This window comes from Dicentrarchus labrax, unplaced genomic scaffold, assembly GCF_905237075.1.
Source record: "Dicentrarchus labrax unplaced genomic scaffold, dlabrax2021, whole genome shotgun sequence".
NCBI classification, from domain to species: Eukaryota; Metazoa; Chordata; class Actinopteri; family Moronidae; genus Dicentrarchus; species Dicentrarchus labrax.
The window spans coordinates 8,866,163-8,887,697 of record NW_026136715.1 but is presented as its reverse complement, the minus strand read 5'-3'; the positions used below and the strand labels follow the sequence as shown (position 1 = coordinate 8,887,697).

Sequence of the window (21,535 nt, the reverse complement as noted above, 5' to 3'; positions counted from 1 at the left end):
TTAGTGTACACTTACAGTTAATTACATATGATCATTACTGTAATATATAGCCTAACTATACACATACTTTAATAGTAGAGCTCAGTATTTTCTTTTCTTTCTTTAAACAATATTTTTATTAAATTTTGCATATATTTCACACATACAAATAGACAGTGGTAATAATGAAACAATGAAGTATGTACTCATGGTCTTTCCTATGATGAAAGGAAAAGAAGCATAACATTTCACATACTTCACATAATAAGACATACAAAAAAAAACACTCAGCAACAGACAGTAATTTCAAAATGAATGAGCACCTTGACGTATAAGAAACTCCATTAATGGTTTCCAAACTTTTTCAAATTCTCCTGCCTTTCCTCTGGTTATTTAAGTCAGTTTCTCCAATAAAATACATACATTATTTGAGGGTACATCCATTTTTCTCCAAAATAAACTATCATCCTTCTGGCCTGCAGGAGCCCAAATGTCACACAATTCAGTACTCACGTTACATAAGTTCCCAGTCTTTTATAGTGTTTTCAGCAACTATTTTATGACATATAACGTTATATATAATGTGTTTGGAGAGAAATCCCTTTAAAGTGGACTGTTGTGAACTTACTAAATGAAGTTCGGATATATGAGCTCGGTATTCTCCCCCTCTCCAGCAGCCCTGTGGCTCATAGGTTGAGGCACAGAAATACAATCATGTGACATGCGCACTCGGCCCTGTTGTTGAGTTTGTTATGACAAGTCGAGGCCTCGGACTAAATTAGGAGCGAAGCCCCCCGTCTCTGTCCAGGCGAATCCGCGATGGAGGGCATGGACCTGGACCTGGACCAGGAACTCATGCAGAAATTCAGCTGCATGGGTACAACAGACAAAGATATCCTAATATCGGAATTTCAGAGGCTCCTCGGGTTTCAGCTAAACCCCGCCGGATGCGCCTTCTTTCTGGACATGACCAACTGGTGAGCTCGGTGACTCGTCTCGGCCTGCTGCGTGTGGTTATATATGTTAGATGATACTGTGCAATAGCTTCCTACCCAAAAGCTATACAAAGATTGTTTCCTTGGAGAAAAGGAAGCGTTATCCTTCATTGTGACTCGGTGATAGCGTTTACGTTAGGTATGTAACTAAGCGTGGGTACAACGACAGCTAACGACGTTGTAGTAACGTTAACGTAACTAGCGTTAGCTGAGTCACCTCCGACTTTTGACTGCCTGTCGGGAGATTATCGGTGTTGCATACTCGATAAAAAAAAAAAAACGCTTATACGACAAATAAAACTGTAGCTGGCACACAAGTTCGTATCAAAGCGGGTGTGGCGTTTAAATAAAAATACACTAAAGGCATTTTTTAAAATGTGTCTCTGTTTTACGTGGTTGTCGAGGCTCAGCCAGGAGTTGCGAGCATCGATTTTTTTTTTTTTTACACCAAGCTAGGTCCTACCAGGTTAGCTAGCAACTCTAGCTGTAGGAATAATTAAAAGTTTATAACTGTATTTCTACTAACTGTCACAGGCCCCTTTTCTGTTTAGATATGCGAGGGTTGTGTAAAACGTTCGTTAGTGTGAGGTTATCGACAGCTATGATGATCAAACGTTGACCACGAACACACAGGAGGATCCCTACTGTTTATTACGTAACCGTCCAAAGCTCCCACTGTACAGTGGTTGTGCAAACCTGGTGAATCTTTACCTCACTGTGCCCTGGATAAAGTGTATTAATATGTATTTTATACGTATAGGGGATACTTCACAAACTGCATTTTTTATATATATATATATATATATAAAGGGTGAAGGTGCTAAATATGACTTCCTGTGACTTATTTAGAAAATGAAAGAGTAACAGTGCAAAGTCGTTGAGTGAAAAATGAAAACAGAAAATGTTGGAAACCGAAAGGTCATTCTAAGATCTTCCCTTTCTAAATCTTTCTGCGCATATGCAGTGTAAAGCCAATGCAGGGTCTACGGAAGATAGTGGATAATGGGGGAGAGCAGGCTGTAGTAGTATCACGTGATGCCGTGTAAGAGCTCCTCTGCAACGGACTTTCTAAAAATAAAAACTGCTGGTTTATGGATGACCAGCATGTCACGGGAAGCACCCATTGGCGGTCTCTCTGGGTCTGCAGAGATCTCGGTTGTTTGCCACAAAATGTGCATTTGAACCACTCACTAACCAGACACAGAATGATCTCATGGAGAACTTAGCTCAGAAAATATCAATCTCTTGTAGAAGAAATTTATTTTTTTATTGGAGACCCAGGTTTAGCCCTTAGTATCAAAGTTAAATTGGTAGTTTTAATTTTAACAAAGTTATTGTTATTTTATTAGCATTAAAATAACCACAGTCCATGGTGCTTTGACAGTATTCATTGTCTGTCTTATGTGATTGTAAGTTGAATTTATTTGGGTTTTAGACTGCTGGTCGGATAAAATAAGCAATTTAAAGAAGCCACCTTAGGCTTGAGGAAAGTGTGACAGGAATTTTTCACAGTGTCTGTCATGTACAGACCAAATTAATATTCGATTATAATAATCAAATAATAAGCAGACCATTAAATAATGAAAATAATCATTTTTCTTGATGAAAATGTTGAAATAAAGTACAGTTAATAGTAGAACAGAGACCAGCTAGGGAAGCTCTATTTTTGGCCTTAGTTCATTCATATCTGTGGAAACTGCTGTTGAATCATGGGGTTCCCTCCACACAAACTGTGTTATGCTATAATTTATTTCTGTACTGATCACATTGGTTACTGTGTTCTTTTGTCCCAGGAATTTACAAGCAGCCATCGGAGCCTACTACGACTTTGAGAGTCCCAACATCAGTGCACCGTGCATGTCCTTAGTGAGGGATGTGACGATTGGAGAGGGCGAATCAGTTCCACCGGACACACCTTTCACAAAGACCTGGAGGATACAGAACACAGGTAAGTCTGCAGGAATAATAACAACATGACAGAACACAGAGCTGATACCAGACCTTGTAAATGACTTGCACTCACATGTCATGCCGAGTTCAGCATAGTTGTCTGTGTGTCTTCCAGGTGCAGAGTCGTGGCCCCCTGGGGTTTGTCTGAAATATGTTGGAGGAGATCAGTTTGGTCATGTAAACATGGTAATGGTGCGGTCTCTAGACCCTCAGGAAATGGCTGATGTTAGTGTGCAGATGCAGAGCCCCGTGTCTCCTGGTATGTACCAGGGCCAGTGGAGAATGTGCACCGCCACCGGACTTTACTATGGAGGTGAGGACAGCAAACTTCACACTGCAAACACTGTCTTTCAACACAAATGCTCAAAAACAGATCGAAACGATTAGTCAATGAATCAATGAGTCGATCCGCAGAAAAACTGTTAGCAACTATTTCCATAATTGAGTGATGATTTCAGTCATTTTTCCAGCTAAAATTCCAAACATCTGCTTCTTAAATGTGAGGATTTGCTTTTTTTTTGTGTTTTTTTTTTCAAAATCAAGCTACTTGAAGGTGCCACCTAAGGCCTTTAAAAAATGTATAAACATAGAAATAATCAGCCATTTTGTAATTATTAGTTGCAGGTAGCCCTAAAACTGAGTGTCAAACAAAGTAATGCTTTTGCATGTTTCCTAAAGTTCAGCTCGGCTAACATTGTGTCTGTAAATGCTTAGTCTTTTCTAAATAAAACATTTCTGCTGAATTAAAGAGCAAGAAGTTAAGCCAACTGTATTTGTATAGCACTAAATCCTATCAGAGATTATCTCAGGACACTTTCCATATAGTGTAGGTTTAGACTGTACTCCTTATAAAATGATTTACCGAGACCCAACAGTTCCAAACGTTAGCAAGCACTTTGCGACAGTGGCAAGTGGCTTCCTTTTATGAGGCAGAAACCTTGAGCAGACCTGACTATAGGTGGGTGGTCATCTGCCTCTATCAGTGTTGTTGTGTGTATCCTATCCTAAGCGCCAGAATGCCACTGACTTGTTATCTATTAATGACATTACCCAAGCAGACAAGCCCCACCAACATTACAAGTTGTCATCCCAGCTATGGAGCTGTCGTACTTACTGGATCTTGTATCTCCGATCTACTCCTCTGCTCAAATATATAATCATTTGTTTTGAACAAATGAGCTGCTGACATGCAAATATACAGCCAAGTACTGTAGTTAGCAGAGGTAGGCAACAGTCATTACTGAAGATAAAGTGCTATATCATTTTGTATGCGTTTCCTTCAGTAAAAACTATTAAGAGACTGGATGGCCGTTCTTTTAGCACATACAAATGAAATTAAGAGTCATTCTTTTAACTGATTTATGTCCTCCTGCACGTTCAACTTGTATGATGGATCCCAGCAGGAAGTCCCTCAAGACTTACCCACTTACAAATTAAGCAGCAGAGGGACACTCAATTAAAAATGATACGTGGCCTTAATATTTCATTTAGGTGTTCGTACCGACAATTCCTCACTTAACACCATCCGTCTCCGAGTGGCTTTAAGAGAGAAAAGAATAGCAGACCCGAAGCGCTTTAAATCTTTGAGGATAACGTGGGTGTGTGGTCCAGCTTAATTCTACATGATCTAAATGTTATTTCAGAGGCTAATTGCTGGTTAATATAATCTTTTGGTAGGTAGTTAATGCAATTTTAGTTGGAGCCTTATACATGTAGGTACACATGGAGTGTAGAACGGTGTTGCTGGCTTTGCATATTACAACACCATGTTTGTTTCTTGTGACAGATGTAATTTGGGTGATCCTGAGTGTGGAGGTTGGAGGCCTCCTTGGCGTCACACAGCAGCTTTCCTCTTTCCAAGCTGAGTTCAACACCCAGCCTCACCGTAGCCTGGAAGGAGACTACAACCCCTTCGCCTCGCCAGAGAAAAGCAAGTGCCCCAACAGCAACAACAACAGCCTCCACGATGCCAGCGGTCACAGGGTTGCAGAGCAGCATTGGCAGGGAAGCCCCAACGAGCTGCAGCAAGATCAGAATGGACTTTCACACAACTCTGTGGATATAGTAGCAAACAGTCTACAAAGCAATCTATCAGTAGTCTCTTATAACCAGGTAAGACATATCAAAGAGCAAGGAGATTGTCCTTAGAGTGGGAATCATCATCGAAAAGACAGAACAACTTAAAAATCTGAAAGCTTTCTATAATTAAAAAAATGTGTTACATCTAATCTATAAATCAAAAGTTGAGAATAATGATAATTCTGTTTCTCAAGTGCACCGTAGACACACATTTACAACTCTCTGAATTTATTTTTTATGTATTTCATCATACAGCCATCTAGTGCTGCAACTAAGAATTATTTTCATTATCAGCTAATCTGCAGATTATTTTCTTCATTAATCAATTCATTGTTTGGTGTATAAATGACTGCGAATGAGGTACTTATCCATAGTCAGTGTGTTACCCGCAGTAGATGGCGGTCAGCGTGCCCCCAGTTTGGAGAAGCAGATAGGGGTCCCGGCAGGGAAGCAGAGTAAGGCACTGCTGTGTAAAGGGGCTGCAGAAAAACGTATTTTAGCAACATAAAAAAGGCAACATCTAAATACCAGAACTATCTCTTTAACCGTCTATCAATTGACTAATTAATTAATTGCCTACATGTTTCAGCTATACAGCCGACATTTTTACTGTACATATAATGACACCGCGTTTCGCCAAGACAGAGAAATTAAGAAAACATTCTTACTTTTGTCTCATTTAGCTAATTTCCTATATATCTCGCAGCCCTGCTATCTGTTTTTTAATCACTTCCCTTCCTTACAGGGTATACAGGAGCCCTATCCTTTTGGGCACTCTTAAAACATGGGACTTGATACAGTGAAGCAGCACTAAACCGTACCTCTGGAGTCTGTCACACCAATAAGAGAAAGAAGAGGCTTTATCAGTAGCTGGCGGAGAGTGTGGCGATTCAAAAACACTTTATGCAAAGTCCAGCTACACTTTGAGAAACTAGAGGCCAACGCTCCTGACGTGCAGCTCAACCAACATCCCACAACCCACTGTATGCACGTGTGAATGCTAAGTTAAAAATGAGTGCTATGAGTCTTTTGAGTGATAACTTTTTCTTTCTTTTTTCCAGATCTTTTTTTTTAGTTGTCAGAGTGCAAATGAAACAATGACAGGAGTGTGTATTTGTGAAATTGTGTGTATATGTGTGTGCATTGTGCAACCTGAAAGAGAGACTTTGGAGGAAAAGCCATTTATTTTGCCAACTGATTCTCCAGTTTCTGCTCTGTCTCTTGGTATAGCGATTCAGCTCCCTGTAACTACATCTATTACTATGGCCGTCGCTGAAACCAACCATTGGATATCATTATTTACTTTTTATCTTAAACTTTATTATACCCGTTTTAAGAGAAGGGGAACAGCGACACCCCTAAGAAATATATCTGAAGCTCATTTAAAAGCCCATCAGTCTTACAACATGGCTTGTGCATTATGGGTCATTATGTTCTATGTTGTTATGGTACCTCCAATTTCAGATGCAATGTATTTTTTTCTCCACTGGAGGGAGTCGGACATTACTCTTACAAACCGAATATAAGCTCAACACTAAGACACAGAACTCTTACTCACATATAGTTCCTGTGATTTGGTCAACTTAAGTCTCGATCATTCTTTTTGCTAAAGCTATAATTTAGAGCCTTCTGTAGTCAAACATAGTTTTTCTTGAGCTACTGTACATAGTAACAAAAACCTTTGACATTTGATTTGGTATGAAAGCTCAAAAAGTCCTTTGAGACTGTGAAATAAAGTCATTGCTGGCATTTTCATACACACATTATAAAAGATTAGATGAATATAAGCAGAATATCCATTATTGATAATAATGCAGTATTAGAGAGTCATTGTTGGAATCTAAGATTTAGTTTAGTTTTACAAGCAACACAGAATAACAAAATTAATGCACAGTATGCCATCAGACATTGATTTCAAGCCATATAAAAGGTAAACTTAACATCATGAAAACATGGATGTTTGTCACTCTGCTCTCAAATTAAAATGTTCACATCATATTAAGTTGAATGTATTTGATGAATGTAGAAGAGGATACTGTTTTGGAAAACCTATTAATTTACCCAAAGATTTGACATTGTATATTTGCATTGAACTGGGAGTTTTATTCGTTTTATTAGTGTAATTATTGTTCTGAATTTTCTCTTGTTAAAATTATGCATCGATGAGCTTCTTAAACACAATTTAAAATTTGATCCTGTTTTTTGATCATTTCAGATGCAAAGTTAACCGCACCAGTAAAATGACAATGAAATGACAGAATCGTGTTGTCTCGAAGAATTGTTACTGCATATTTACTTGCACTAACAGGCTGATCTATGCACCGAGTAATGTGACCTCCATGACCATGCCTGTGTGTACTTTTCTCCTCCATGAGTACTGTTAAGTCCCGAAGGGCTTATCAACTCTGTGATTTTATCTGTCATCCACAGCCAGTGAGTTAGACCACCTCGTCAGGTAAACACCCTTCTCATTAAGGCACTAACTGTAAGCCCCGGGGTTACTGACAATTGACAACATGACAAAACCAGCCAATAAATACTACAACATGTCACATGGATCTCTGGGCTTCTTGCTGTTTAACACAACATTGTGCATTTTCTGTGCAAAATGTTAACGATGAATGGTCCTCTCTGCTGTCAAAGGTATTTGCTGTCTGTCAAGTTCATCAAGTGCAAAGTGTATTTTCTTCTTTGTGTAATATCTCTGAAGTTTCCACTGGCCAGATTGCAGAATGAATCAGTTGGCATTAGACTCATACAACAGCACATTTATGAGAGTGAGGAAGTGCAAACAGATGAAAGCTTTTTTCCCGTGTGTTTGATGAATGTTTGTATGATTAAATTATCACTGAAAGCTAAAGTTTTGGGCTTTTTGTCATGTTTGTGGTGCATCGTTCATTTACAGTTTCCAGGGTTGAAAACCTCGACAGATGGCGAGTCATGATTTTACACAGATTCAAACAGCATGTTTTATATTTTCAACACATTTTCTTCTTCATTTATGGTTAGATTTCTCTTTATATATTCTAACCACGATTAGCTTCTAGGACACAACACAATGTAGTCTACTCTCAATCACTAGTCTAGCAAATTGCCATCCTGCATTCATAAGTGATGTTGCATTTTAAGTGGAAATAAGTGCACGGCCACTGTCATGCAGTAGTTTTACCAAATGTTCTCATGCACTGCTACAAATCTACAAAAAAACATATTTACTGTTTTTGGCAAATTATGCATTTAACAGCCATTTAAAATGGCCTTTTTAAGGATAAAGAAACATTTGAATTAAAGCATATAACAGCACACTGCTGCATAATTAAATGCATTGTTATATAAAGCACATTAATGTGCACTTGGGGACTGAATTTACATATGCTACCTGCTCTTTCTCATGATTGTATTTCCAACAACCTAGCCAGGTTTCAATATTCAGTAGCTGCCTATCAAATATTAAAGCACCACAGATAAATACATACTGACAATGAGGCGACTGCATGATGGGGGGTTTATTTGACTTATGTGACTGCAGTTCAAACTTGAAACAGATCATTACCAGTAGATAAAACACCAGGTTCATCTGAGGAAGTTTTTCTCTCTTTCTGCACTTCAAAGAGGTATCAGATTACACGTTAGCCTGGAGGTTTACTGGTCTCAGGGAGCCTCGCAATTTGTTAGGGATTGTATCTGTCAACGGCTCTGTCCAGCAGCAGTCTGCAGAACCAAACTGCCTGATTGAGCAACATTCACTTGACATTTGCTTAGGCCAAATGTTGAATGTTTTACAGCGAGGCACGAGAAATATTAAAGGTAGAAGCACAGTAAACACAAGATTAGCTGCTGACTGACTCTCTATAAAGGTCCAGCTGATTTCAGTAAGCTGTAATTCTACAATTTTTAAGAAGGCTTTTTAAAGATGATTTATGTGGGTGGATACACAGGCAGCAGATCTTTGGAATATTTCAACACTACCGCACAAACATTACTGTTTAGTTTAAGCAAACATTTGCACACTCTTGCTTTCTCTTTCTCTTACTTAGACTCACTCCATGTACCAGTTATTCAACTTTCCCAAGAATAGTTTTCAACCTTCCAAAACAATTCTAACTATTATTATTTATTATTTATTTTCCTGCAGATGATGTCATGGATGCCATCGCCCACCCTCTAGAACGCATGTATCCTTACATAGCCAGCATTTCAGCTTTCATATGAGGGCAAGCTGAAATCAAGCCTACAATACACAAAGTGAGATATTTATTTTATTTATCAATACACATGATCCTCTCTCCTTAAGCAGGATATCCATCTGTCTTCCAGTTAATCCTGACACATTATGACAGAAGTTAGCCTCTATATGTCACCTTCCATCTAATCATCTCTGTGCTGTAGACATAGTCACCAAAAGGCCCAGCGGTGACTGATCAATAAAGATGTTCTGGGGATCATTTCTTCATGGAAATTTACTCTCATCTTCCTCCAGTTTCAATGCAATGGTGAGCTACTATATGCAAACAATGTGCTAATCCTCTAACAGTGGAACAACTTGATAGAGTGTCTGTCAAATGTAACACCTTAATAAATTGTGATTTATCTTCCCTGCTACTGAGCCTGAGCTGTAGATTTTCTCCAACATAAGCATACATTTTTCCTCACCCCTCACACAGAATAGTGAACTTTGACACGATTTCCTTGGCGAATCAGATTAGATTAGATAAAATGAGACTCCTTTAATGCTCTGGCTTTAGTACTTTTGTGGTTTTTGTTCACAAAGTTTAAATATCGTCTTTAAAAACTGCCATTCTTGAAATGATCGTAAAAACTCAAAAGGTACCCTCACAGCTTTGCCCCAGGCTGTTAAGACTCACCGGGTTTGTTTACTTAAGGAACTCTCCATCTAAATACTGCCTCAAGTCATTATTAAGTATGCACTTAGAGCAACCTCCCTCATTGGGACACACCCTTTCTTTCAGAATTGATATGTCACGAAGGCACCGTGTCCCAAATAAGTCAAACTCTTGCTGCTGAGACCAGAAGTCAGTGGTTGGAGTGGGCAGATGTGATCCAGCTCTGACAGCTGGCAGGAGACAAAAACTACATACATCCTCACCTGAAGGCAAGAGGGTTGCAGTCTCCACAGGACCTTGACGTTAGTCCACATTAAGACAGAAGAAGAGCCAGGCAGAGCTGAGAAGACGCCTCCATATTGGAAACCTTTCTGAATCCACTTTTGTCAAACACTGACAAGGTAAGACTGCTGCTCAAAATATGGCTCAAAATTCAACTACTAGGCTATTACTGCTACTATTATTACTAACACATGATAGTACCTGCTACTTACACTGCTGCCACTATTACCAGTAGTGGAAAAAGTATTCAAGTTCCAGAGTAAAGTTGTAATACTTTGTGGAACAGTAAGGTTTTTTTTTAATGACATAAACTGAAGTTGAGACAGTAACAAATGGTTTCTGTAAGGTTTATAGTAATTGTATTGTATTGCTGTGTGTAAATAGTTTTTTCCTGTGCTGTTTTGTATGTATTTTAAAAGTCCATCTGGCTGGCATTGAAATTTAAGCTTAAGCTTTAAATGTTGTGGTATGAGGCACTGGTTCATGCTACTGTATAGTGCTCCCTAAATACAAATAAACACAGATGTGTAATAAAAATAACGATGGCTGAATTCAATTTAGCTGCTTTCAGGGTCCCATTACATTATATTGTCTCATTTTTTGATGAGATCAAGTTGGCTGCACGTTTATTATTTTATCATTTTGTAAGCAGTAACTACAACTTACTAAACAATTACTAAACAACTTGTCATTTATGTGACTGTGAACTGTTTCAATTTTTTAGTCACTTTCCAATATTATCTATTATTTTTACTAATACTATTACTATCCCAGTATTATGTACAGTGCTGATAGGGCTACTACTGTTATGATTGTAATGTATTAACATATTTCAGCTCCCAATATTTCCCCTACAGTTATTATGACTATACAAACTGACTATACAATACTGCCAGCAATGCTTCTCCTATTACCTCCAATACCAGTTGTTCCAACGTGTAGACCACTGAAAGCATTATGTATGATCTTACGTTGTACATTTTCAAATTGGAGATGCAGACAATAACCACCTGTGATTATTGACCATAAAATAGACTTTTATTCTATAATTATTTGTCTTTGTTTATAATTGGATTAATGGCACTAACCACATATTGTAAGAGCCTAGTAAAAAAAATATTGGTTGAGCTGATTTAATGAATCCACGTTTTGCATAAAGATAAAAGCTAAATTGTGTGTATAGTTACAAGAAAATGTAGTGTCATTGCCTATTCTCTTTCACTCTCTTTTTAACAACCTCTCTGCAAAAAACAGACTTAAGCCATTTTGATAAACAGACACAGAACAGCTCATAAAGGTGTGTTATCGAACACCTTTTGACCAAAGAACAGTGGAATGCAGGCAGCAATGAATGACCACAGCATTTTAAATCGACTCTCATATCAGTTTGGCTGCTATCTAACAAGGTGTAAAACACAGCAGCGAATGTGACTCTGCAAATAATAGACTTGCTTTCATGAACGTGCTGCTTTCATTTGGACAGCACCCACTGAAAATACATTTGTCCCAGAAAGAAAGGATAATCCAGAAGAGCAAGTTTTTACCGCCGCTAAACATTTAACTTAACGCAACGGCAAACGCCTGGAGGCGAGGAAATAATAGTAGACTCATGGACCATGTGTTGAGACAGCTAAGCCAGTGGTTGTCAAACTGGGGTCCGGGGACCAACAGGGATCCTTGGGTGGGGTGTACAGGGTCCCCAGCAAAAGAAAAATATTTTAACATTTAACTGGAATTGGAACAATAAGGGAAGGAATGGGGTTGGTCATTTTTACTGATAAGCAATCATTGTTTGATCATTGATTGATGACTTCATTATGTTCTGTCTGATCTATTGCGGGGTTCCTTGACATCAAATTGCTTGGGAACCCCAGATCTAGATCCACATACATGTGGTTTCTTTTAGAACTGTTCATCTATTTTGACATTTGTTAAATTGGTGGTGAGCCTGTGCTGGTATAGCAATAAGCAGTACATAACAACTTTTGATGTGAGTTTTGCCTCCTTTTTTTCTCCTGCAAACAAAACTAAATAACTGTATCAGTTATTTATAGCTCTGTTTTGTTACAGCAGTCCAGCTTTTGAGAACTGCCTTGTTTCTTATCACACCACCTCACATCATGTGCCATTGTTTTGGAAATGTTTTGAACTGAGGTCACCTGATCAATCATTTTGTCTCTGCCAGTTGTTCAATACTCTTGTATACTTATTGTTTACCAAAAAGGTAGCTATTGAATAATATTCAGCATAATGTATTTTGAGTCTGACAGTACAGAACTTTCTACTCTTTGTATCTGTTTTAGTAAAGACTGCAGACACTGTTTATCACATCTGTTACACTCCGAAACGACACACGAAATAGATGCATACGTATTTTTACTTTTATGACTTTCAATTGAAACAGGTGTATAATTTTGTCAAATGAAATACTGACATAAAGCACCACTCCCAGCCTGGTGAGCTGTTCTCTTACTCATACCATGATGAATACGCTCCAGCTACTTATCCTTTATCCACATATTATATGTGTCCCACCCTTTATGCTGTATTCTATCAATCTTTCTTTTGCAATTAACTTGTGATCCATCTTGATGACCTGATGAAGTTGACATTTTTAAAAAGCACTGGGTTTCACACTGTGATAATAACCACACACCTAATTTACTTTATTAAATGATTTAAATGTATCAATCATATGCATAATAGAATAAAAAATGTGAAAAAGTACTTTCAAACAAGACTTCCTTTCTTTATTTGTATTTACTATCTAAAAGGTGGAGTAGATTGCTTTCTGATATTGTTGAACGATGGTGAAAATAGTGGAAGATAAGGTCAGAATTCCACACAGGCTAAACCTGTTTGACCTGAATATTTCCAAATACAAGGAAATATGAAAGAATCTAAAATGAACTCTTACAGAATCTGGATTAAACATTTAATTTCCAGTTACATTAAAACACACTGAAAGTCAAACAATGGATTCATTGAATTGAACTGTCACAAAGGCTCCAGTTTGCAAAGGTGGAATGACAGATTCCTTATTTCTAACTGTAAGTCCCAGCAAAGTAAATACGTGGAACAAATGTCAAGTTTACTTTAGGATTGCTACTGTTTAAATATTGGGCATTTGGGTATGGTTTCAGCAAAGCATCAATGTAACTCTGTCCCACAAGTCAGTGTTGCTGTTGAAAATGTCACGCAGGGTGTAATGACATACCGATGACAACCTTTGATGAAAACAATGCTTTCTTCTTCCAGCATTAAACAAACCTGAACATGGGGAGTCCAGACTGCACTGCACACTCGCCTCTCTACATCAGCCACCCTCACCACACTGACATTAGGATAGCCCAGCTGGATGAGGTGGAGGACATCAAACCGCCCCGCAGCTTGTTGGGGCTGCCTGAGCTCAGCTGGCCAGGGGTCTACGTCCCCAGCTACAACAGATTAGCCATAGAGGAGAACCCCTGGGTGCTGAGGATGACAGAGGCCCCGGCTCCTGCTGCTCCTCCCTCCAGGATTCCAGAGCCGAACCCAGGCAAACCCAGCCAAGTCCACAATCCCCCTTCTGGGATGGAGGGTCAGGTGGAGGAGCGCTGTCTGGAGCAGGTCCAGACCATGGTGGTGGGAGAAGTGCTGAAGGATGTCGACACGGCTTGCAAATTGCTCAACATTGCATCAGGTAGGACATAAGACAACTGGTTAATATCAGGTTATTATCACAGTGCTGAAGAAAGTGTTGTAGTCTAATAAAATAAACCTTCAAAAAGCCATAATTTGCATGTTAGCTCTACCTGATACCTGGTGAGTGTCTGAGGCCCTGCCTACCTTGTGCAAACGTTTCTGTTGACATAGGTTCATCTTCACTTCTTATGAACTGAGTCTTTATCTAGGGCCTTAAAATCATACACTGCGTGTGTGATTATTTGCTTTTGTTACAGTCCGTTTTCTACATAACTTAGAAAGTAGATGATGCAACATTTATCATACATGTTGCATCATAGTCATAATTTAAAGATGTAACATGCAACATTTCTGCATTCAAATGTCCAAAAACACTAGATCTACGTTATATATTTTGTTGAGTTGTGTACTTACTTTCCCAAATATTAAAAATTATGAAACAGAACATCAGAGAAATCTGTAATTTTTATTCAGGTAACAGTGCATTTCACCAATGGCCTGTCAATGGCATCATGTCACCCTTAAAAAAAAAATTTGAATCCACTTTTAATCCATATTTTTACAATACACTTTTCTTTTTTAACTCTATCTTTTAACCAGATGGAGGATTTTAGTCATTGGATGTCTGAATCTTAAGTTATCACAGAAACAGTCCATCCGAGCTGTCCTTTGTTCCTTTGTTGACAAACACGGAAGGAATTCTAAGTGTTACATTATTCCTTAAGTTTCAGGACTTGTTAGAGAGAGTTTTTAAAAATGTTTTTAATTCCTAATATGAGTCAAGCTAAAGAAATGCTGGAACCTACATGTGTAGGTTTTTGTTAAACTCTACCTGTCGCCTACACATTTCACACTCTCTCGCCTCAGCTTGTAACAGAGGCTTTATGTTAAAAATGTGTAGTTTCTGATTGTAAAGTCACTATATCCACACAAGAAGAATTGAATAAACTGTTTTCACAGGCTGAGTAGTACTCTAATGCGATGGCAAATTGACTTTGACATGTAAAATCAGTTATGTGCTCTATTAACATAATAGTAACTTAAATGAAATGCAGAGGTTTTGTTTTTATATCCTATTTTGGTTAATTGATCCTCACAGGTCACAAAGTCACATTTCTTTAATCACATAAACTTGAATTTCCATCTAACTTTCTTCTCTTTCTTGTAACATCTTTACTGCAGCAGTTATAGGATTTAGCATTGCACTTTCTTAAGAGATATTATGATTTTTAATCCTTTGTATGGGTCAAACACTGGATCCCGTAATAAAAACCAAAAGCAACCAATAGTTTGAGCCCGCCCCCCCACACACCAGGTAATTCAGTGCAAAATAAAAACTCCATTAAAAAATGTCTGTCAGCAACCTATTGAAGTGTTTTTATTGGTGAAATAAAAAAATCATGTCATCATTCAAGGTCTGTCGACATGTTTTCAGCATCAGAGAATCAACTTGTGGGGAACTGTTTAAAGGAAAAGGACTTATCTCTTTGTGTTTTCCTCTTTAGACCCCTTGGACTGGAGCTGTGTGCATGTTCAGAAGTGGCTACTCTGGACCGAGCACCTGTACAGGCTGCCACAGGTCAGCACAATGTTTCAGGAACTGACTGGCAGAGATCTGTGCTCCATGACAGAAGCAGACTTCAGACAACGCTCCTCGCAGTTTGGAGACATGCTGTATGCTCATCTGGACATCTGGAGATCTGGTAAGAACAGGAACGCTGGGAAATGAACTTACATCAACTCTGTTGTTTGCAAATTAGGAAAGGCTAATTGTGACTAAGAGCAAATTTAAGACTTGGCTTTAAATAGTCTGCATTGTGTAAACTGCTACAGGATTTATTTATTTATTTTTTTTCTCTGATTCTTTAGCTGCAGCAATGAAGGAGCGCTGCCCACCGGAAGACAGCAAATCTGGTAAGTGGTTGTAGCTATATTTAAATACAATTGAAAACATTATAATAGTTCCAATTGTTTCACTGATTAAAATGCTAAGGAACATGTGATATCTGGTTTTTGAAAATCTCTCCTATGTCAGCAGCTGATGATGATTCCTGGTCAGATGTGATGTGTAACTACCCCAGCCAGCCCATCCACCTTTGGCAGTTCCTCCGAGAGCTGCTCCTCAAGCCTCATGACTACAGTCGCTGCATCCGCTGGCTTAATAAAGAGAAAGGTAAGGTGACAGAGAATTGTAAATCTGTGAGCAGAGAAACTGAATGATAGTTTGGCAAAACAGATGTATGGGTACATGTGACTGATTACACTGGCGCTTATTTACTGTATTTTCCTCCTCCATGTAAATCACTGCACCCGGCCAAGAAAAAGTTCAGCACATAACCCCTCGTAAAACCTCAAAATGTCGTTTCTACACCTCAGGTTTTTGTACAGGGTAAACAAACGAAATAAAATGTGTTCATTAGTGAGCTTTAGAGATGCAGGTAGGCAGATTTTTTAACCTTTGGAGAGAGAGGAGAGAATCAGGCCCGCTGATATACTTTCGCCCATACTTCCAATATTTATGCTAAGCTAAGCTCTCCTGGCATGTCTTAAAACAAATAGTACAGAACAGTCCATCACTGGATTTTTAGCCATGCTTGCTTCACTAATCAAAACTTGACATAAAAAAGTTTTCATCTTTTCTATCTCAACATTGAATCGATGGATTGGCACACAATTTTGTACATCCGTGATTGATGAATTGATTGATCCAACTGACCCTTTAGCACAATTGTGGTTTTTAGTAAAATGTCTCAACATCTATCGTCTACTAAACCAAGCAAGTGAACCTGATAAACATTTGACCTGATCAGCATGTTAGAATTTAGCTTGCACTGCTGTGCCTCAGTAAGAGATGCCGCCATGGCTGTACAGTTGACTCTCTTGTTCACCTCGGAATCCAAACTGAGTAAATTTTCTTTCTCCTGTCCAAAGGCATTTTCAAAATAGAAGACTCGGCTTACGTGGCCAGGCTATGGGGCATCAGGAAGAACCGCCCGGCTATGAACTATGACAAACTGAGTCGCTCCATCCGCCAGTACTACAAGAAAGGCATCATTCGAAAGCCTGATGTATCACGCAGACTGGTCTACCAGTTCGTCAACCCGGTATGATGAAGAGGCTGGGCTGATCAGAAGAGAAAGAGCTGAGGAGGAAACAAAGATATGCTGGACATACAGTACAAGTAACATGAACTCTGAAGCTCGTTCGTTCATTGTATTTAAATTTTCATTTCAATTGTATAGACTGCCTACTGAAATATGCACTCCTGCCTATCATACTATCGCTCTACTTAATTATTCTTAACACTGTATTTTAATTTATATGTCTCTTTGTTGTAGCACTCTTTGTTTTTGGTGTCATGTTTGATTACATAACTTATTTCTTTTTCCAACTGTGGAAACGTTTAAGAGAAATAGAAAATACGCTTACTTGCGTTCTTGCAGAGAGTTAGAATAGAAGATTGGTACCACTCTCTACCTGTACGGTGTGTAGCTGGAGCCAGATAGCTTAGCTGAGCTTAGCATAAAGATTGGAAACAGCTAACCTGGCTCTGTCCAAAGTTTTATCCAAAAACTGCCAATCAATACCTTTAAAGAACACCATTTAACACGTTATACTGCATCTTTCTTGTTTAATCGGTAAAAAAATGATTGAACTTTAAGGGTGCTGGTTGGTGAGTTTAGATATCTTTGGACAGAGTCAGGCAAGCTTTTTCCTGTCTTTGTGCTAAGCTATGCTAACCAGCTCCAGCTACACATTTAGTGTAGAGACATGTGTATCTAACTCTTGGCAAGAAACCAAATAAGCACTATTTCCCAAACTGTTTAACTAGTCCATTAAATTTTCTTTATCTTATTATGATACTTGTCCCAGTCAAGTGTCCAGAATATTTAGAAGTTGCAGAGCAATGCCAAAGAAAGCTAATATTTTATTATACCATCCTTGATGGATAGTCCTTTTTACATTTCTGTATTTTGGGTTTATGTTCAGGATCTATAATAAAGCAATAAATTACCAAATATTGATTATAATAAATCATTCCAAATCACTCGTGCAGTCCATACAAAAAACACACGGACACTAACTTTTCTTTTTTCAACAAACTTGTTTCCCTTTCAAACCAATATCGCAATATTGACACCATCACAACAAATTTGAGTCGGGTTTTTCATCACTATCGTCATTATTATCTGTGATCATAATCATCTTTATGCATATTTAAATGAACTTCTTGTTACATCAAGATGAACAGGCACTACACCAGTTAGGAGATAAAAGTACATCACTAACTATGAACATACATCTTCTAGACCGCTAATATAGGGTTTCCACAACGTGAGCTGCTGTCCCCTGTGTGCATAAGGAAGAGATCATCAACATAAAAAAGCATTTACATGTACACCTTTTTACTGCCTCAACGTGGTTAGGTCTCATTTTCAACTCAACACAGTTGTACAGTTACAATAGAATATAATCTTTAAATTACATCATCATATACAAATCTGACAGCGTGGGATAACATCACGCTTTTATGATACACTGACATTTCCATTGCAATGAAATTCATACGATATGGTACCTATTACTTAATATGTTTTCCATTGCTGTTATTTTAATGAAACACATTTACATGTATAACACTACATTTTGTCTTAATAGTCAATCACTTGCATTTTTTTTTAAACTTTTTTTTCTGTTACATTTACACAACTCATACACACTGGATGATGAAGATGTTTTCCCCCAAAATATTAACCTGGTAATGTGGATTATGTGTTTGAACTTGCGTGTATCGTGTATATCGTGTGTTAAATGCATGTGTGTTTGTATGTGTGAGGTTGTGTGTGCATATGCTCATCAAGAATGTGGGACAGTTTGATGATAGGAGTCCTTTTTGCTATGCTGGACAGCTTACTCTAAGACACAACTTGTGAGCTGGTGATGTGTTTCTCCTCATGTGTGAGACCCAAACCTGTCAAATCCTGTTCCAGACACAGAGCTAAACACATCTGACTGCTGTTGATCGGGTGAAATTTAAAAACTTCAGGACAACTAAGTTATAAAAAGTATCTCTCCCATCTAATCAGAGATTTAGGTGCAACTTGTAGCAAGATAACTCACTAATCAGCATCTGATAATTCCTGCTATAAATTTAATTTTCTATGGAGCAAGTTAAAGATTTAAAAATAACCATGTAATGCACTGTGTAAGAGCCATCTTACGTGCAGTGCAGTACTGGTGACAAATGTATTCCCTGTGTCATTGTGAGTGTTTTGCAGACAAATGAGGTTTGGGTGGACTGGGAGGCAGCTACAAGCTGATCTTCACTGAAGCTGTTTCACATGTGATATGTGAAGTTATTGCATGGAGAGAAAACATATAGTTGATGGTATTGGGTCATTCTTTGGCTCAGCAGGAAAACGGGCCACATAACTAGTGCTTTTTGCTAGGTAGGGCTTTAAATGACAGTGGAGAACCATGTTTAGACAACATGCCCTCTTTCTAGCCCAAACACTAGTACATTCATGTCCTGTTGGAGAAGCTTCGATCTTCAGACAACAGTCTGTAGCACAGTAATGCATTGACATGCCTCAGTTGGCCCCTCGCTCTGGAAGAAAAGTGCCCGACACAGGCATTGTTCAAAACCCACCTCTTATACTGCAGTGGTAACCTCAAGAAGATGACTTGATCCGACTTCGCTCTGAGGGAATGTATCACTCGTGTTTCTTGTTAGCAGTAGTGGATTAAAATGAGACCTGAATTACTGAACCAAGAATGAAAGCTTCTGCAGAAACTGTATATCCTTTCCATGGATTGCATGGAGATGATATTGTCAAAGGACTTGTGATGCTAAGAACAAAAAATGTTAATAACAAACAAACATAAAATCAGTTCATGAACAAGCTTCATTTCATGAAAACAGAAGCATGTGATGCTAGAAAGTGAACTCTGCATTTGTAGTTGAAGTGTTGCATCAAGTTGCAGCCTAAATAAGGCTGCAGGATTCAGGGAATGCAAGTTGTTGCATAGCACATGCTGCTATGCAAGATCAGAAACAGTTAAAACACATAGCACTGCACACACTGGAAAGAGTTTGGACCAAATCACAAAGAAAAAAAAAGAGGAGAGAAAAAAAAAAGAGGATACTGTCTGTGGTACTTTAAACACTACACAGCATTCCCGATGTAAGAATGACGACTGACCACACACAGCATTAGAAATGCTACACAAAAATGGCATCACACTGTATATACACAATGCAGGTTAAAGAAGCTCGTCTTTGTCGAATGGGTATAACTGATTATATTATCTTCCCATTTTCACAAGAGAACAGACTGCAGTACACTGCAAGTTTAAATAAGCTGCATTATACGTTAAATACAGCTACACAGAGAAGCAATGTGTTCCTGCACTGTTTTGATGTTATAGTTGAGTGTGTATATACTGGAATAACTGCTGCTCCTGTTTTTAAATGTGTAAGTCCACCCACCCCAAATGCTGGATAAAATATATTATACTGATATATTGTCTTTTAGGTTACTAAGTTTTTATTTAGGCAAGACTGCTTGGCGCATCTGTTGGGCAAGGGATGTGTTGCTCTTAAGTCTCTGGCTATGTGCGGTGCAATTGGACGGGACAGTTCAAGCTGCCTCCAATGGCGTGTCCTTGTCCAGTAACGTGACTAGATTGGCTCGACATAATTGGCCGGGTACAGTCCCTCTCGGCCGTTGTCCATACGACCTCTACACCAGCCTTGCTCATCTTCATCCTCAGTCTTGATCAGTTCATCACCTGTGAAGGAGACACCACTCCTTAATCAACACGCAGTCCTGTGTCAAATAGTGAGTGTAAGTCTAAATCTGAAATAAAGATATCTGTAAATACCACTCCACTCCGTGTTTTTGTTTATGAAAGATCTCTAGATTTGTTGCACTGTATAGTAGCCAGCATTTAAGAAATACTGAGGTTCATTAGTCTTACATACTCCCAGTAAAATTTGACCGGACAACAATAATGTACTTTTCAATTATTTAGACTTTTCATATTTTATCTACCCAGTTAAAGAAATTGCTCAATATTTGGGGAGGGATAGGTGAAAAGACAGATATGGCTTTTGTGGAGGAATTTAAATTAATTGAATTTGATAAGGCTGTGTGAACCCAATTTCATCACACAATAAAGATCAAATAAATTAAAGGTTCCCTGTGGAGCTTTTGACCACTAGTAGCGCTATGGAACAGTATTTTATGAGTGGATCCCTGTTTTGTTCATTCACATCAACGCATACACAATAACTGCCAGAATATAATTCCAGTTTCACACTATTCCACTGATCTACAGGTGGCGGTAAAGCACTAAAGAAATCAATCTTAGTGGATATGCAGTAAGATGCACAGCTGTGGCTTATTCAATTGTTATTTTTTTGTGAAAAGCTCGTCTTTGAATTGTTAGTCATGTCACGGTGTGGTGCTCTAAAGCACTTTTTCACACCATTTCCCAAAGAGCTTGTGTTAATTGGTGGCAAGTGCCTGTAATTTGTTTTCTATGTGGCTATTATTGACTAATCACTGCTATCTTGCATAGAGGAAGGGCGCTTTAGAATAGAAATCAGGACAGTGATTTGACCAGTCAGCTGGTCATCTTATCTTAAAACACCTGCCTACAGTGTCCCAGGCCCTTTATGTACATTATATGACGGCAGACAAAATCGTATAGCTTGTG

The 21,535-nt window shown here is 38.5% G+C and overlaps 3 protein-coding genes across 9 annotated transcripts in view; 2 read left to right on the top strand and 1 right to left on the bottom strand.

Moving 5' to 3' along the window:
* The first annotated feature begins 705 nt into the window (after nt 1-705).
* LOC127377491 (protein ILRUN) lies at nt 706-7,863 on the top strand. The gene is made up of 5 exons (XM_051425400.1): nt 706-956; nt 2,768-2,922; nt 3,040-3,237; nt 4,711-5,036; nt 5,749-7,863. Exons 1-5 carry the CDS (start codon nt 799-801, stop codon nt 5,782-5,784), a joined length of 873 nt encoding a protein of 290 aa, XP_051281360.1. The 5' UTR covers nt 706-798; the 3' UTR covers nt 5,785-7,863.
* A 2,146-nt stretch (nt 7,864-10,009) lies between these two features.
* LOC127377506 (SAM pointed domain-containing Ets transcription factor-like) lies at nt 10,010-17,832 on the top strand. Of its 2 annotated transcripts, none has more exons than XM_051425443.1 (6): nt 10,010-10,248; nt 13,388-13,811; nt 15,319-15,516; nt 15,683-15,727; nt 15,852-15,986; nt 16,745-17,832. In XM_051425443.1, exons 2-6 carry the CDS (start codon nt 13,406-13,408, stop codon nt 16,921-16,923), a joined length of 963 nt encoding a protein of 320 aa, XP_051281403.1. In that variant the 5' UTR covers nt 10,010-10,248; nt 13,388-13,405; the 3' UTR covers nt 16,924-17,832. The 2 variants fall into 2 exon arrangements, with proteins under 2 accessions (XP_051281403.1, XP_051281402.1); XM_051425442.1 differs by having other exon boundaries at nt 15,849-15,986.
* Nucleotides 17,833-17,898: 66 nt separating this feature from the next.
* The window catches only part of pacsin1a (protein kinase C and casein kinase substrate in neurons 1a), a 33,038-nt gene continuing 29,401 nt past the window's right edge, over nt 17,899-21,535 (bottom strand). For all 6 annotated transcript variants that reach the window (XM_051425435.1, XM_051425436.1, XM_051425439.1 and 3 more), the window contains one exon: nt 17,899-20,605. In XM_051425435.1, coding sequence (XP_051281395.1) covers nt 20,496-20,605 — 110 coding nt within the window. In that variant the 3' untranslated portion in view covers nt 17,899-20,495. The remainder of the gene's footprint in view (nt 20,606-21,535) is intronic.

Excerpts from the sequence above, each read along its gene's own strand:
- LOC127377491 (XM_051425400.1), top strand. The coding sequence starts at position 799 with ATGGAGGGCATGGACCTGGACCTGGACCAGGAACTCATGCAGAAATTC. Across the intron at positions 957-2,767 it reads TTTCTGGACATGACCAACTG|GAATTTACAAGCAGCCATCG; the intron begins GTGAGCTCGGTG and ends CTTTTGTCCCAG. Across the intron at positions 2,923-3,039 it reads CTGGAGGATACAGAACACAG|GTGCAGAGTCGTGGCCCCCT; the intron begins GTAAGTCTGCAG and ends TGTGTCTTCCAG.
- LOC127377506 (XM_051425442.1), top strand. The coding sequence starts at position 13,406 with ATGGGGAGTCCAGACTGCACTGCACACTCGCCTCTCTACATCAGCCAC. Across the intron at positions 13,812-15,318 it reads ATTGCTCAACATTGCATCAG|ACCCCTTGGACTGGAGCTGT; the intron begins GTAGGACATAAG and ends TTTCCTCTTTAG. Across the intron at positions 15,517-15,682 it reads TCTGGACATCTGGAGATCTG|CTGCAGCAATGAAGGAGCGC; the intron begins GTAAGAACAGGA and ends CTGATTCTTTAG.